Source organism: Argentina silus (assembly GCF_951799395.1).
Source record: "Argentina silus genome assembly, chromosome: 11".
NCBI lineage: Eukaryota > Metazoa > Chordata > Actinopteri > Argentiniformes > Argentinidae > Argentina > Argentina silus.
This window is the reverse complement of record NC_139665.1, coordinates 16,766,391-16,782,058: the sequence shown is the minus strand read 5'-3', so window position 1 is coordinate 16,782,058 and position 15,668 is coordinate 16,766,391. Positions and strand designations below refer to the sequence as shown.

Below are 15,668 nucleotides of genomic sequence, written 5' to 3'. Positions count from 1 at the left end.
AATCAATTAAACACTGTATGGATCAGGTTGTCATTACAAACTGAGCAAATGGAGAGGAACAAAACTGCTCAGGAATGGGAGGGGTTTTAAAGACTAAAAAGGGCAACAGCGGGTTGTTGTTTTTCCAGTGTAGCTTAAAAACTCAAAAAATATTTTCAGCCACATAGGCAGATATCCAAAACAAACTATTATACAACAATTGTGTTGTGTGTGTGTGTGTAAGTCAAACTGTTTTATTGCAATAGGGTTCAATAGGGTTTACCCACAGAGGTTAAAAGGCTTACCTCGGACAGGGTCATACAATATGTTTAGAATCACATCAAGTAGAAAGAAAGAGAAAAGAGGTGATGTTTTAAACTGAATTTATTCAATTCTGTCTGACTTCCCATACATAGGCTCATGAGGTACTGAAAACAAAGTGCTGAGACAAGGCTGCTGTCACCATATTTCTAACTCCCAAAGTAAGTAACGGCCACTGCCAACATGACTGTGCCAACAGCAGAGAACCAGTGACAAAAACAAACACAAACACCAGTGGGCTACAGCCACTCCTGAGGCGCTGACCTTCCAAAGAGAAATAAGCTAATTGTGCTATGTGCTGCTGAAAGATGCACTTGATTCAGAGAGAGGAGAGAGAGAAGTAGAGAGATGGGAGTGTTGCTAGCCTGGAACTGCTATTTAAGATGTGCCAGCCACACCTTTGGCCTTCCGTGTAAACCAAAGCAGTGAGACGTCTGACTGACACACACCAAATCCTCCCCACCTGGCAGAGTAAATGATGCCAAGAGGCTTTACCCCCCCCACTGTCAACCTCACCCCCAACTCCCTCCCTCCCTCTCTAGCCAACCCTCTCCCCCTCACCATCTCCTTCCCTCTCTAGCCAGCCCTCTCCCCTTCCCTCCAGCAAACCATCTCCCCCTCACTCCCTATCTAGCCTGCCCTCTACCCCTCACCATCTCCCCCCCCCCCCTTTAGCCAACCCTCTCCCACTTCTCCTCTCTCCCTATACTCTGTGGGAGGCAAGTAATCCAAGCTTTTGAGATTACATTTTGTAGCAAAGGGTATTTTCTTCCTAAGCTCAACCTCTATCAGCCCTGCCAAAAAAAAAAAAGCCACCCACCAGCTACCTGAGGTTTCCTGAGGCCCCTGGTAGAGGATAGCACGCCACTGACATCAAGTCTTTTATAGTATAATAGCCGTTTCAGAGCTACAGTGCTCTTCAGGTGTATGGCTTGTTGAAACAATGAGCACCTGCCTTTCTAACAAGCAGTGATAGAGCTGAGAAAGTGTTCACTTAGGCTACGCGGTGACCAGAGGTTTCAGTATTAGATCCTCTTAGTTACCCACACTGCCAGATTCTAAAGAGTGCTTGCTACAATGATTGGATTGAATAGAGGCACATTCAGCAGCAACTCCGAGAGAGAGGGAAGGAGAAAGAGAGAGGGGCATAGGAGAGTGCATGTCAAGAAGCAGCACATACCATCAACAGAGCCACAGATCTTCATGAAAAACAACAGTTTTTAACTCAAACAAACACAACTGTAGGAAAATATAGTACAAAACTTTGCTTTTTCTTCAAATCTCTGACATGTACAAATCAACAAACCAAAAGGACAAAACACCAGAACAGTAAAGAAAACATCAGGCATTGAAAGCGGTGTCACAAAGTGGCTAGTGTGATAAAAGTCAAGTTCAATAGTGTTATTTTTATATGTACTTTTTCCATTATCTTTTTATTAACAAAAATAGAAGCTTTAAGATATCTTTGAGAAGCCAGCAAGGCTAACCCAGTTTCAGGACACACAAGGGTGAAAAAACTAGGAGGAGAGTCAATTGGAAAGCTATACATGATTCTATACAGCAAGGTCACCGTGTACAAATCCATGAGTATAGAACAGTCTATCTATCTATCTATCTATATACATTGCAAGGCTGCTCTGGGCATTGTTCCGAATGCACAAATCAATGAGCTCACACATGATATTATACAGATGACAACATGGAAAATGCACAGTTTGAAATAAGTGTGGGATCTTTCTGTTAAATGCAGAGGTTGGCATTGGTTGTTGAATTCTCATTTTACAATATTATAAAATCAATTACCGGGAGTCACTATATTGACAGGTGTCAATGGCACAGAAAATAGAATCAAAGATAACATCTACATACTGTAGTTTATCAACATTATGCTTTAAGATTTTCAGTCCAAAATAAAAACCATTGGAGCAGTTGTCAATCGAGTATGGGATAATATTTGTGTTTGTTATTTCTTTACACATGCATATAATCAACACATCTCAAACACTGCCTACATGGCATGCTAAATTATAGCTTTTTGACCCACAGCAAACATTAAACATTCCTGAATCAATTTCTTTTAATATTAATCTATCTTTAACAAGGACTATATAAGCAGGGATACAGAGTGCCAAAGAGTATAACCAGATTCTATCCCCCACCCCAAACAACAAGAAAACATTATGAATATCTGTGACTTGAACAAAGTCTCCAGTTTACGATCCTGACTGGATGATAGGCCTGTCAATCCCTCAGAGGGGCTCGTGTCACTCAGAAGAAAATGTGCAAAGAACAAAACAAGAGAAAAAAATAAACATACCATAACAAAATAACCCACCCCTGCCCAAGAAAGTGAACATTAGTGTATTTGCTCCTTCATCTTGTCCCATTCTGTTCTGCTAATGAAAGCGTGTGTGTGTGTGTGTGTATGGGAGTCTACAGCCAGTCCCAAACCAGATCCATGTCCCTGCGCCTAGGCTGGACTCCCCATCTTGAAAGAAAGAAAGACAGCAAACGACCTTGAGTTAAAACCCAAGTATCAGTTTGGTCAGCAGGAGTCATCCAGTCCACTCCCGTCTCCTCGGTCCTGGTTAGATGGCGAAGTATGTGATACAAAGCTAGCTCTGATAGCCTTAACTTCCATGTTACAATGTTTAAGTCCCAGATCGAAACCCATCATTTCCATAAGCTAGAGGCTATGTCTACTAGGGCACGCTATCCTCTGTGATGCCAGTTTAGTGTGGGTCTTCAAGAGCGTTTGAGCTGTGCCAGCTTGCGGAGCAGCTGCTGTTGCTTGGCCTTCAGCTGCCTCCTCTCCAGGGCTCTCTGCCGCTCACTGGCGTGCAGCTGGCGCAGGTACTCTGTGGCCCGCGTCAGGATTGCCACCTTGGGGGTCTTGGGGCACTCAGCCAGCCCGGGGATCTCGTCCCGGAGCGCCAGGAAACGGGAGCGCAGGTCGTTGCGCCGCTTGCGCTCCAGGAAGTTGTGTGTCTTGCGTTTGTCTGTGTCCTCGCAGTCTGACGACGTGGGGCTGGAGTGGTAGGAGTGGGAGTAAGAGTGGGACTCCGACTTGAGGGGGGAGAAGTAGGAATGGCAGGACGAGTGAGGAGGAGAGGCGGCCGGGGAGGAGGTAGACGGGGAAGTGCCAGGGCACTCAGACCCAGCTGTTGTTGCTGCGGCAACGTCAGGTTTGCCGTTCTCAAAGTTCTGCGGGGCGGATCCGTGCCGAGGGTAGGGGTGAGAGTTTGTGTGTGAGTTTGAATGCGGGAGCTCGTGCCGGACCCTCTTTCGGGGGGGCTCAAGGTGTGTGTGTGTGTCCGGGGAGGGCGCTGCATAGTTGTGCTGCTGCTGGTGGATAGAGATGTGGAAGCGTTTCATACAGGGGTCCAGGGGGTCCGCGTGTACCGTTATCGTCACCGGCTTACGCCCGTTAAGCAACCGCCGCGGCTTGTGCTGTTTGTGCTCCACTGTCACCACGTCAATTTCCTCTTCGTCATCATCATCGTCATCTTCGTCATCATCATCATCGTCGTCGTCGTCGTCGTCTTCACTATCTGGAAGTGCAAGAGAACATGAGGTTTAAGACGTGTGTAATCTTGGTGAAGTGATGTTGGTGAGGATTCACTTTGAAAGTCTCAAATTCAAAAAACCCTTTGTGTATGTGTGTGTGTGTTTGCATTTGAAAGGCGGCACATGTAACAATGACTGTGCCATCTTTAAACACACACCCCTCCACACACACACACACTGTGCCTGGGGTTTCCCCAAAGTGCTGAGTAAATGCTCTGTAACAGTGAACTCCACGCAACCTCTAAAACCAGTCTCTTGCGCACACACACACACACACACACACACAGCAGAAGATGTAAACCGCTCACTCTCGCACAAACTCACAAATGCTGCATGAAACACACACACTTGTAATTCATTGCATTTGCTCAGCTGCCTAAGTGGAAAGCCCCTCTCTCCTGTGTAATTCATTTCAGTCATGTGAACACAGAGAGAGAGAAATGAATGAATAACCATAATCCTCCTCTGTATCATGGTCATTCAGTTAGGCATACAAAATAAGCATTTATATCGCTGACTCACATCTCTATTAGGTTGGCATGTGTGTAAATTAGTTTTTAAACATGTGTAAAAGGCCTTGATTTAACATAATGTGGACGATTAAAGAATATAATTCCACCAACCGACTATACTCTCTGGAGTCTTTACAACTCTCTGTAAATTGAAATAGACTTCACTAAAATAATTAAATCCATGTGGATTTGACTGTTCAGAAGTGGTAATAGCAAATGCATGAATTTCAATTGGGACTTTAATGGGTGATTGACAAAGAGGGAGGGAGGGAGGAGCACAGGGGGGTGTAATTGCCATGTTGGGAGGGTGAAAGACAGAAGAACAGTTTCTCTGGGATTTGAAAAGTATGCCTACTGACCAGTGCTTTCACAACTGCTTGACATTTCTAAGGTCAACTGACGCTCCATGAATCTCAATAGCCACTTGCAAATTAGGCCATAATATAACTAAAATATTCAAAGATGATTCATTTCCTGTGCAAAACCATTAGGCTACTATGCCAGACAATTCAATTGTCAACCTCATAAATGTCCGTTTGCATTCTATTCATTTTAGTGGCCTCACTTATCCGTCAGTGGGGTTTGATGCATTGTAACGCAATGCAATCATTATACAGACATATACTAACAGGCAACCAGTATTGAAACAAACTTGTGAGTAAAGAATTAGCTAAGAAACATTCTTTCACCCATCCATGTATTTGTGTCAACATCCAAAGTCTAATGGCTAATGACCAAAACAGTCGGACTTCATTGATTTGCACGTTGTTTTTTTTCTACATGCTTACCTGATGAATCGGTGTGTGACTCCGACCCAGAAGACACCTGCTTCTTGCAGCCACTGCTTAACGGGAAAGTAAGGACAGCTGCTGGATCCACGCAATCTGTCGCTAGACTACTATTGAGGACTGGCGCGTCCGCGGGGGCGCACTGCTTCCTCCCCGGGGTGGTGATGCTACCTCCCGTCTGGATGGCTAGCTTGGTTGGCACCGACCCGGCACAGGCGGCAAGCCGCTCCCCAACGACCTTCTCCAGCTGCTGTCCAGCCGAAAACCCGCTCCACATGCAGTCCTGAATGATAATCGAACTCAGGTTCCCAAAGGTCTCATCGGCTGAGCTAAGTTTACACGGCAAGTCCTGTTCCTCATCCTGGCCCAAGAATTGGGACACCCACTCGAGTTTGTCCCCCAGCGAAGGATAGACCAAGCCGACCCCACCTGTCCCCTCCAATGTCCTGATAGGCGACATGGGCGGGGTCGGCACCAGCTCGAATTTCTTCCAAATGTCCTCGCTGGGCGCGGTGGATTTAAAGAAATCCTCGTCGGGATCGTGGTCGTCGTAAAAATAGTGTTGGTAGTGGTCGTATTCCATCTCCCAGCTCTCATAACGAGAGGTAGTGGAATTGATTCCCAGCATTGGGATTGAAGGCGTGAGGGCTCACTCACTTCTGGAGTTGGAACTGCTCTCCGTTATCACAATCTGAGGAGTAAGGGGAGCACTTTGGATCAGTAAAACACATTTAGCCCAACAACAAAAGTGTTGTTCTACAATCTTGTTTATACCCTAACTGACCATCTGAAGTGAAAACATTTCCTTCGTATCGGGAAAAGTGAGTTTATTCTTCACACTGATCCTATAATAATGATAAGATTTTCTCATTGCATAGCTCTTACTCTAATATACAGAGCTCTTAAGAAAACTACAACATGGCACACCCCTATTATCTATACATGCCTATTATAAATACACCCAGTTTGATTGATAGATAAAAGTTATCATTCTCAACCGCAATGAGTAGCAGCCTGACCAGTTACAATGTTACAAATGACTTGAAACATAACAGTTACTGTTGATGCCATCACCCTGAACTGTATCACTAGAGAACTGAACTTTAGGTTTCGCAACATATGGCATTACATAACACTACACTGAACCCTAACAAGGTAAAGCACCGGTGAGAGAAGTTTACATTCTTCAGCATAACGTTTAGCCACTAGGCTGTTCCTCTACACAACACGCAATGAATATTGCAACCTGTTAACCAAAAAAATAAACATAAATAACTAAAGAACTGTTCTTGAGGTCACATTTGAAGTTTAGGAGCTTTGGAGGCAAAGGCTACGCACCGCTTTGTGGCACCAACCGGTAACTCACAAAGCATTGAGGACGACAAGAAGAATTCCACGGCTAAGTCCACCCTAATTAATTACATGCGTGATCGCAATAAACTTCCGAAAAACGAAGGACCTGTAGGTCTACAAAGAGGACAGTCAATCCTTTCTATTTATGGATGTTTACCCCAAAATACACCTCCGTCCAGGTATGAAGAACATAACGTTCTTATGAGCCTAAATAATAATGGAATAATCCTTTTACCCGTTGTTGAAACTGGTTTCTTGCGTCTTCATCGATTCGTGGTGCAGAGTAGAGAAATAGCAGAACTGAAGCTTCTTGCCATAAATGACTCCCAATTAACCTTTGCATCCAATTGAGCGCACACTGTTTGACTCCAATGTTTTCAAAGTGTTATGAAAGTCGTATTCGTACTCCCACCGCTACGGCTGGATTGATTTCGCTATGGACACTTTGAAAGCAGACGACTGCACTTATGATCCGGGAGGGAGAGCTGGCTATCTGCATAAAAGGCGTGTGAACGTAGAGTAGCCACGCCTATCATTTAAAGGGACAGGTTTCTGGAAGAGGACAAAAGGTTCAAATGAGATAAGACCAATGACGTTATAAGGCACCTATTTCATAACGATTAAATTGCCTGCTTTTAGCGCGGGAAGAGCGCGTGTGTGTGTGTGTGTGTGTGTGTGTGTGTGTGTGTGTGTGTGCTTGTATGACAGCAGCTGTTGAGACACACACGGCATAGTTGAGCTCAGGCTTCGCTTTAATATCGACTCACTGACAGTGGGGGCTTTACATCATAGGAGACATATTGATCACATAGACACTGATATGCACTGAGGACATCAGATGCTGCAGCCATATGTCCTGCAGAAATTACAACGCAGCCTACACCCTATTACACACACACACACACACACACACACACACACACACACACACACCCACACACACACACACAGCGACTTGAGTATTATGAAAATAAGTCACATTTTAATACCTCTAGACAGAGATCTACCCACCCTTTTGTTCCAATATAAGGATATTATAGGGACTGCAACACTGATTATATAGGACTGCAACATTGATTGAGAATCATCTTGATTTTTCCATACCTCTCTTGGCTTGAATCAGTGAGTGTGAAATCAGCTAAGCTAGTGCCTCTCTGTCCACATGTCCCCCCCTCCCCCTTCAACCCCATCACCCCTGCCTCACCCAGTCTCCCCCGCGCTCATACCAGTCTTCCCCTGCCCCAGTCTACCCCTCCCTCACCCCAGCCTCCGCCTTCCCCAGCCCCAGTCTCCCTCCTGCCCCAGCCACATAGATCTTGACCTTACATGGACTAGAGAGACGTAAAGGGTTATCTCTGATTCCCCAGAGAGACCTTCAAAAAGCCACACAAAGATGGAGTTTCCGAGTAATTGAATAGAGAATGTACAATCTCTTTATCTCTCTCTCTCTCTCTCTCTCTCTCTCTCTCTCTCTCTCTCTCTCTCTCTCTCTCTCTCTCACTCTCACTCTCTTATCTGGTCCTCTCATTCTTTCTTCTTCATATTTTGTTCCTCTATTTCCAACCCTATCTTTCTCTTTTTAATTCTGGCCCCTCTTTGAGTTAGTGCAAGCACGTGGGTGGAAATTGGAAATCAAGGACATGTTTCATACAAAGCAAGAGATACATTTGCTGATGAAAAAAGTTAGAGTAAAATGAATTTAAGTGGTTAAGTGGTGTATGTGTGTGTGTGTCATGCGTGTGCGTGCATGTGCGTGTGTGTGTGTGTGTGTGCGCGTGTGTGCACGTGCGTCTGTGTGTGTGTGTGTGTGTGTGTGTGTGTGTGTGTGTGTGTGTGAAAGCAGCCGTTTTTCTGGATTGCGTTTGGGAGCTGTGAATGAACAGCTAATTTAGGCTAATTCCTCCTTGGATTAGCGACTCTCCTTTGCATGAGAAAAGAAGGGATAACTAGAGATGCGCACTGATCCCCTGATCCCCTTTTGAGTCTCTTTCTGTCTTCCTCTCCCTCTGTCACATACACAGTCACACACTCTACCTCTCTCTTGCTTTCTTTATCCTTCTCTTTCTTTCTCTCTCTCAAACACACACACACATACACATACACACACACACACACACACACACACACGCACGCACACACACACTTACACACACACTGTGTGAGAGGTATACGGTTGGTTGAGACAGTCCTATAGGATTAGTGGGCTGTTATCACACTGTAGGTGGCCAATTAAGCAGTGTCTGCTCCCAGAATAGAGGAGGAGATAGAGTTGATCTGCCATCTGCATATTATTATTATTACATCATAGCACCGGTATGCCATAGTTTGCAATGTTATGTTTCGGAATTGGAATGGTGACCACACAGACCCGTGCAGGGTTTTATCATACTACCAGAGCTGCTCAAAAATGGCAAAGTCCATATTCTCATTCATCTTGTCATTCCAAAGGAGGTGCCCTGGTTTGTTTGGTAATGAGCACCACTGAACACCTGTGTTTGGGGCAGGATCACTAAACTGCCTCTTTCAGTCCCCACAGCCTTTAAGCATTGTTCTGTGTACGTCAAGGTATTATAGTACATGTGTGCATCTTGTAGGTTTACCATACATCAACATGTATTCTGTTTCTTGTGGTTATAAGCTTATACTGTAGATTTGTCTTCAAACATACACAGAGTGTTACTCCAATTCAACAGAGGCTCTGGTGTCTCTTTGTGTGGAATGGAATCAGGAATGGTACCATTCCTGATTCCATTCCATGCATTACAATGAGCTTGCCCTCTGATTTCTTCCTCCACCAGCCTCCACTGCTTCAGTTGTAGCGTTGGAGGGTAAGGACCTCACAAAGAGGCCCCAGACCTGGGCAGGGGTGTTAGAGCTATATAGCCGATGCTAACTTTAATCAGGCTTCTACCCCAAACAGAGAGATCCACTCACATTAGAGAGGCAAAAACCATTAGAGACACTTTATCATCAGTGACCCCCCAGCACCCTGATCCAACCCCCATTCCCTCCCTCTCTTCTCTCCCAAACTCTATCAATCCATCTGCCTGTACCTTTCATCCCTCATCCCTCTCTCATTCCGTCTGTCTGGGGGGAGCTTGCCACAGTAAACGAGGGCATAATCCAAACAATAATGAATGCTGTTAAAGGTGTCAACTTTCTTGATCCTGCTCAACACCTAGGCTATAGCTCAGTGGGCTAACATGGTCATGAATAGTACAGATGGTCCAGGTATGATGTGTAGTTGGCCATCCACTGAAGGCAAGGAGACAAGAGAGAAGAAAGGGATGGAAGAGGGTGAAGAGAGGAGGCTATGTGAGGCCGTTTGGGACCCAGCCAAGGAGTGGGGGTCAGGGCAGGAGAGGAGAGGAGAAGTCAAGGTCATCCCTTGTTCTGTCAACCCTGTCACTCCTCTGAGGTCTCAGACCTGTCAGACTGATCAATGAACACCTGGTCTGGGACACACCCCTCAGTGTGTGTGTTTGTGTGTGTGTGTGTGTGTGTGTGTGTGTGTGTGTGTGTGTGTGTGTGTGCGTGTGCGTGTGCGTGTGTGTGTGTTTCATTCTGGGCAGCCAAGGGTTTAATTTAATCTCTGGTATAGTATTAAAGAAACAGACAGCTGCAACATATTGGCAGGCGGCAGCAACCCCCTACATACACTAACCATTAACACACAAACACACACAGACACAGACACAGACACAGACACACACACACACACACACACACACACACACACACACACAGAGCATAGTGGGCCTGAGTGGTAGTGATAAGCCTCACCTGGTGCATGCACTCCCAAGGATCTCTTCTGTAGTCTCAAGGTGTGGGTTCATCAACTTGCCAATAATTGGTGGGGTGAGCAGTTTTCCAGTAATGAAGAATCAATGTGAGTAATATGGGAAGTGGGATACTGGAAATGTTCACTTTAAGACCTTCTGAGGACTGACAGTATAAGTGTATGAACCAGTTCTTTCTCCATTGCTACAACAGTGAAATACATATAACTCAGGATAAAACATTTGGATGTGTGTTTGTGTGAGGTTTCATCTGAGCCTTAGATTACACGCCATTGGACACAATTCAAAAGATGCTCGTCCAATCACTGCCCTTCGATTGCCTGCTGAGTTGATATGGTAATAAGGGGTATTGAAGGATGGGGTATAATCTTCCATTGTGTGTGTGTGTGTGTGGATGTCCTTGCCTGTATGACTGTATATGTCTGCGTGTGTGCTTGTATGTGTATGTGTGTGTGTGTGTGTGTGTGTGTGTGTGTGTGTGTGTGTGTGTGTGTGTTTGGTGTGTGTGTGTGTGTGTGTGTGTGTGTGTGTGTGTGTGTGTGTGTGTGTGTGTGTGTGTGTGTGTGTGTGCGTGTGCGTGTGCGTGTGCGTGTGCGTGTGCGTGTGTGTGTCACGCAGACCTAGTTACCCTGTCAGCAAGGGTGATTGACAAGCCGTCGTTACTCACTCGTCCCCCATCTGTACGTCCACAGGCGTTTATTGCATTCTGGGTAGAATCAATTCGGAGGAAATCGTGTGTCAGCACACACTGTACTGGCTAAAGAGAGAGAGAGACAGAGGGAGGGAAGGAGCAGAGAGGGAGGGAGGGTGGATAAAGGGAGGAAGAGAGATGGATTGAGGGAGGTAGAGAGAGAGGAGAGAGAGAAACAGATAAGGGAGAGAGAGGGAGAGAGAGTGTGTTATGAAGAGAATAAAAGATGAGATTGAGATACAGGGCTGGAGGTTAGAGAGCCTGTTGATATCAAAGAGAGGAAAGAGAACGAGAAAGAGGGAGGGAGGGAGAGAGCGTGAGAGAGAGAGAGAGCATGAGAGAGAGAGAGAGCAAGAGAGAGAGAGAGAGCATGAGAGAGAGAGAGAGCAAGAGAGAGAGAGAGAGAGCGAGAGAGAGAGAGGTGGAGATGGCATGATTGAGAGAGTGAGAGAGGTGGAGGGAGAGCTTTTCACAGGAACAGACTTGAAGAAACAGACAATTACATAACTGATATTTGGCAGGACAGAGATATCGTCCTTGGAATAGCATTCTTGGAATATTATTCAATAAAGAACATAACAAGGCAAACACACAAACAACCTCTTTTTCTCTTATGCATGCACACACGTGCACACGTGCACACGCGCACACACACGCACACACACGCACACACACACGCACACACACACACGCACACACACACACACACACACAGAGAGCAATTCCTTGATACAACCATACACACTTTGATAAACAAATATCTCAGATAACAACGAACACACCACTAGCCTACTAACATATTTTTCTCCTGTAACACAGCAGTCTGGCATTTAGATTATGTAACCGGTGTCTGGGTTGTTATCAAGCTGTGTGAGTGCGTGTGTGTGTGTGTGTGTGTGTGTGTGTGTGTGTGTGTGTGTGTGTGTGTGTGTGTGTGTGTGTGATTGTGTATTATAACTGAGCTCATTGTTTTGAATGTCAGTTGCTGTGGTGAGCAGAGCACTCTCTGTTTGTAGCCAGCTCTTCTCACACACATACAGTAGCATAGCTTCATCACATTATGGAGAGAGAGAGAGAGAGCGGGAGAGAGAGAGAGCAAGAGAGAGAGAGAGAGAGAGAGAGCGGGAGAGAGAGAGAGAGAGAGAGAGAGAGAGAGAGAGAGAGCAGCAGGAGAGAGAGAGAGAGAGCGGGATAGAGAGAGAGAGGGAGAGAGAGAGAGAGAGAGTGTGGGGGAGAGAGAGAGAGAGAGAGAGAGAGAGAGAGGGAGAGAGAGAGAGAGAGAGATAACAGGAGACTAAAGGATGTGAGAAAGTAGGAAGAGGTGTTCTAGAGAAGGAGAGAGAGAGAGAAAGAGAGACAGAGAGAGACACACACACACACACACACACACACAAAGACAGAGAGATAAAGAGACTAAAAGACAGAGGCAAAATAGGAGAAGAGGGTACAGAGGGAGAAAAGAGTTTCTAACCCGTTTCACTTTTTCTGTTACAGAATAGTTTTCATACAGCTGCTGCTTTCCACATTTTTACATTAGATACTTCAATGTCTGTCAATGAATTAGAAACCTTTCGCTCGTCGCTTGATCACCAAGACCACATGAGTAACCTATCGACACACCGCTCCCTGGTTCTCTTTAGTAAACTACCAACACAGAGACACTTAGTGGTCATACTTGGTCATTACCATTGAACGCCATTGCCCCTTCGTCAGAGATCCTGAAGTGGTCACTTGGTCCTGAAAAGAACCTGCATTAGAAGTATCCATCCACTCTTCAGGTGGCCTTTGGACAGTAAGCATCTTCTCATCTTTTATGTAACCTTTATTCAAACAGGTAAGTCATTGAGAACACACTATCTTTTACAATAATGACCTGACCCACAAGGCCCGGTGAGATATGCAGCAAAGCAGACGTAAGAAGTAAAGTTTACAGGCAGAAAAAAACAGTACTTCAACAGTCATAAACAGACGTGCATATTTACAGCAGACACATGGATAGGGAGCGACACACAGCATTAAACACGAGGGACGCGGGACTGGTGCCTATTAAAAATAATTAGGGGCTAAAAACAGTCACAGGGGTGGATAACCAGGTCATTTGCATCACTGATGAAACAGGGGAGATGAGTTGGTTGAGTTGGAAGTCCTGTTGGAAGCTTATTCCAGTCAGTAGCAGAAGAGTGTTGGAATGTTTTGGAGCCTGAAATGAAGCAGGGACAGACGGGGAGACGCAGCTCTCTGAGCGTAGGCTGTAAGAGGACTGGGAGTGGGGTTTTGCCAATGAGAGTTTTATAGGTGAGAGTGGAGCAGTGAATTTGGCGTCTGCTTGTGAGTGAGGGTAGGCCAAATTGCTCATAAAGAGAACCGCCGTGGGTGCAGAAGGGGGCTCCAGTGGGAAATCTGATGGCAGAGTGGTATAGTGTGTCCATTATAACCTATGTCTGATTCCTATAGTCATATAGAGCTGTCCATGTTTATATACTGTAATAATCGCTTTTGAGGGTGAAATCTCTGCAATGGGAGGGAGCCGCATTTCTAGCCCTTAATTTGAAACATGGTGGGCTAACCATGCTGGGTCCTTAGTTCAGAATCATTTATAATTAAAAAATTTCTTTGAATATATTATCAGAATTATCCAAAGGATTCCACTGAAGTGGGTAGGCTTACTGGGAAGATATCTCAAGCCAGAATATGCCCCCTTATTTGAAGCAGATACCAGTGCTGTCTATGTGAGGCAGAGAGTTGAGAAAACCACTGGAACACAAAAACACTCCTCTGCTTTGACAATGACAGTGATGAAATCTCTACAGTAATCCACATGATCAAACCAAGCAGAACCCATAAAAATCTGGTATTTATGGTATTATATTAATATATTATTTCCATGGCAGAACCTACTGTCCTTGAAAGACAGTTACCAAGGAGACAGAGAATAGAATATATTCTACAATGTCCCTCCATCTCCACCAATGGCAGAGGAGGTCACTGAATATTCTGGAATGTAACAGTGAGTTGTTGACAGAAAAACTACAGCGAGCTTCATCCTGAGGCTGATATTTGACTAAAGATCAAGATTAGGAACAGGAGACAAAGGCCACCTTTGGTCTAGGAGGGACAGAGGAGCTCTGGGCCAACATGCACACACACACACACACACACACACACACACACACACATACACACACACACACACACACACACAGATACACACACACACACACACACACACACACAGATACACACACACACACACACACACACACACACACACACACACAGCACACAATGAAATGTTGCTACCACATTACACATACGACATCATTATCAATAGTATCTGCCCAGTGTCGGGTCATGGTACTGTATCATTTACCTCTTCTTTTCTAGCAACTAGCTTCAACAGCGTTTCCCAAATAGGTCCACTGGTTCCTTTTGGGACCTTGTTAAAGCCCTGTCCTCCCTCAATAAGATGTGATGTCCATCACTCTCATCTTTACAGTTTTTCTCGATTGCTTAAACACAAAAACTGGTTCCTGTAGCACAAAAACCCATACCCTTACGTCATTCCCAAAAACACACACACATTTCCCATAACCGTAAACACTATTCACCTGTTTCCACACATGTTTCAATATTCAAAACTCTTTCTGCAAAACCTCACACAAAAGTTGTCAAATAAATCATTCATTGCACTATATGTTCATTCAGCAAACACATGCTAACTAACTCACGTCATCACAGCCTAAACTCAAAGAGCACACCTTTCTCCGGGTGCAAACACTAAGCCTCAAAATTGTTAACACACCAATCAGAATTGCAGGGTCAATAAATAGGGCCTAGAGGCATGTCCATGTGCTTTGGAACAATGGATCCTAACAATGCTGAAGTTGCAAGACAACGATGACGACAACAACAACAACAAAAAAGACAAGTAATCTCAGATGAAATCCGTGCCACCCTAGTTCATCATGTGCTCATACTATGAGAGGACTATGAGAGAAGCTGGACAGCTAGTGAAACCCAACCTCAGCCCTTACACGGTTGCATCCACACAAGGAAAACAGGTAATTTGCCTTTGTGATACATGTAATGTTGTAGTGCATATAGACTGAATCTCCACTTTGTTCTCAGTGTAGTTTTTACCACAGTAATGGATGACCATAGGTCAGTAATGGTCAAGTTTAATTTTTGCAGACCTGATAGGCGGCCATCTATTGGAGGTAGGCGGACTTCTCACAGCGGAGCAGGAGACTGTCCTGGTGAATATGGTGATTGCCAATAATGCCATCCGTTTGAGGGAAATTCAAACGCAAATAGTTAAAGACCAGGTAGTCTTCCAAGGAATTGACAGCATCAGCATTTCCACCATTCCACCATCCACCATTCAGAAGAATCACGTAAGGACAAAGCAGCTGTACCGTGTGCCTTTTGAAAGGGATTCAAACAGAGTTAAGGAGCAACGATTCCAATACGTGCAGGTAATTATTATACTGTACAATATGTGCAGGTAATTACTATACTGTCCATCTCGCCAGCATATCAATACAACGTGATTACAATGTGATTTTACAAAGTTCCAAATTATTTCTCTGAAAACCTATTCTAAACATTTTGGTAGCAGTGTTTTGAATGAATCCCTCCAATGTGTAACAAACAGTCA

General features: G+C 44.9%; 1 protein-coding gene across 1 annotated transcript; it reads right to left on the bottom strand.

Annotated features, from left to right (window-relative positions):
- Positions 1-990: 990 nt before the first annotated feature.
- myclb (MYCL proto-oncogene, bHLH transcription factor b) lies at positions 991-6,935 on the bottom strand. The gene is made up of 3 exons (XM_083680494.1): positions 6,756-6,935; positions 5,168-5,858; positions 991-3,851 (listed from the first exon to the last, which is right to left on the bottom strand). The coding sequence occupies exons 2-3, from the start codon at positions 5,793-5,795 to the stop codon at positions 3,046-3,048; spliced, it is 1,434 nt and encodes a 477-aa protein (XP_083536620.1). The 5' UTR covers positions 5,796-5,858; positions 6,756-6,935; the 3' UTR covers positions 991-3,045.
- Between the last annotated feature and the right edge of the window lie 8,733 nt (positions 6,936-15,668).

What these genes read in the sequence shown, in the direction of transcription:
- myclb (XM_083680494.1), bottom strand. Translation starts at nt 5,795, where the DNA reads ATGCTGGGAATCAATTCCACTACCTCTCGTTATGAGAGCTGGGAGATG. An exon ending in GTCACACACCGATTCATCAG is followed by an intron (nt 3,852 to 5,167) that starts GTAAGCATGTAG and finishes TTGCACTTCCAG; the next exon opens with ATAGTGAAGACGACGACGAC.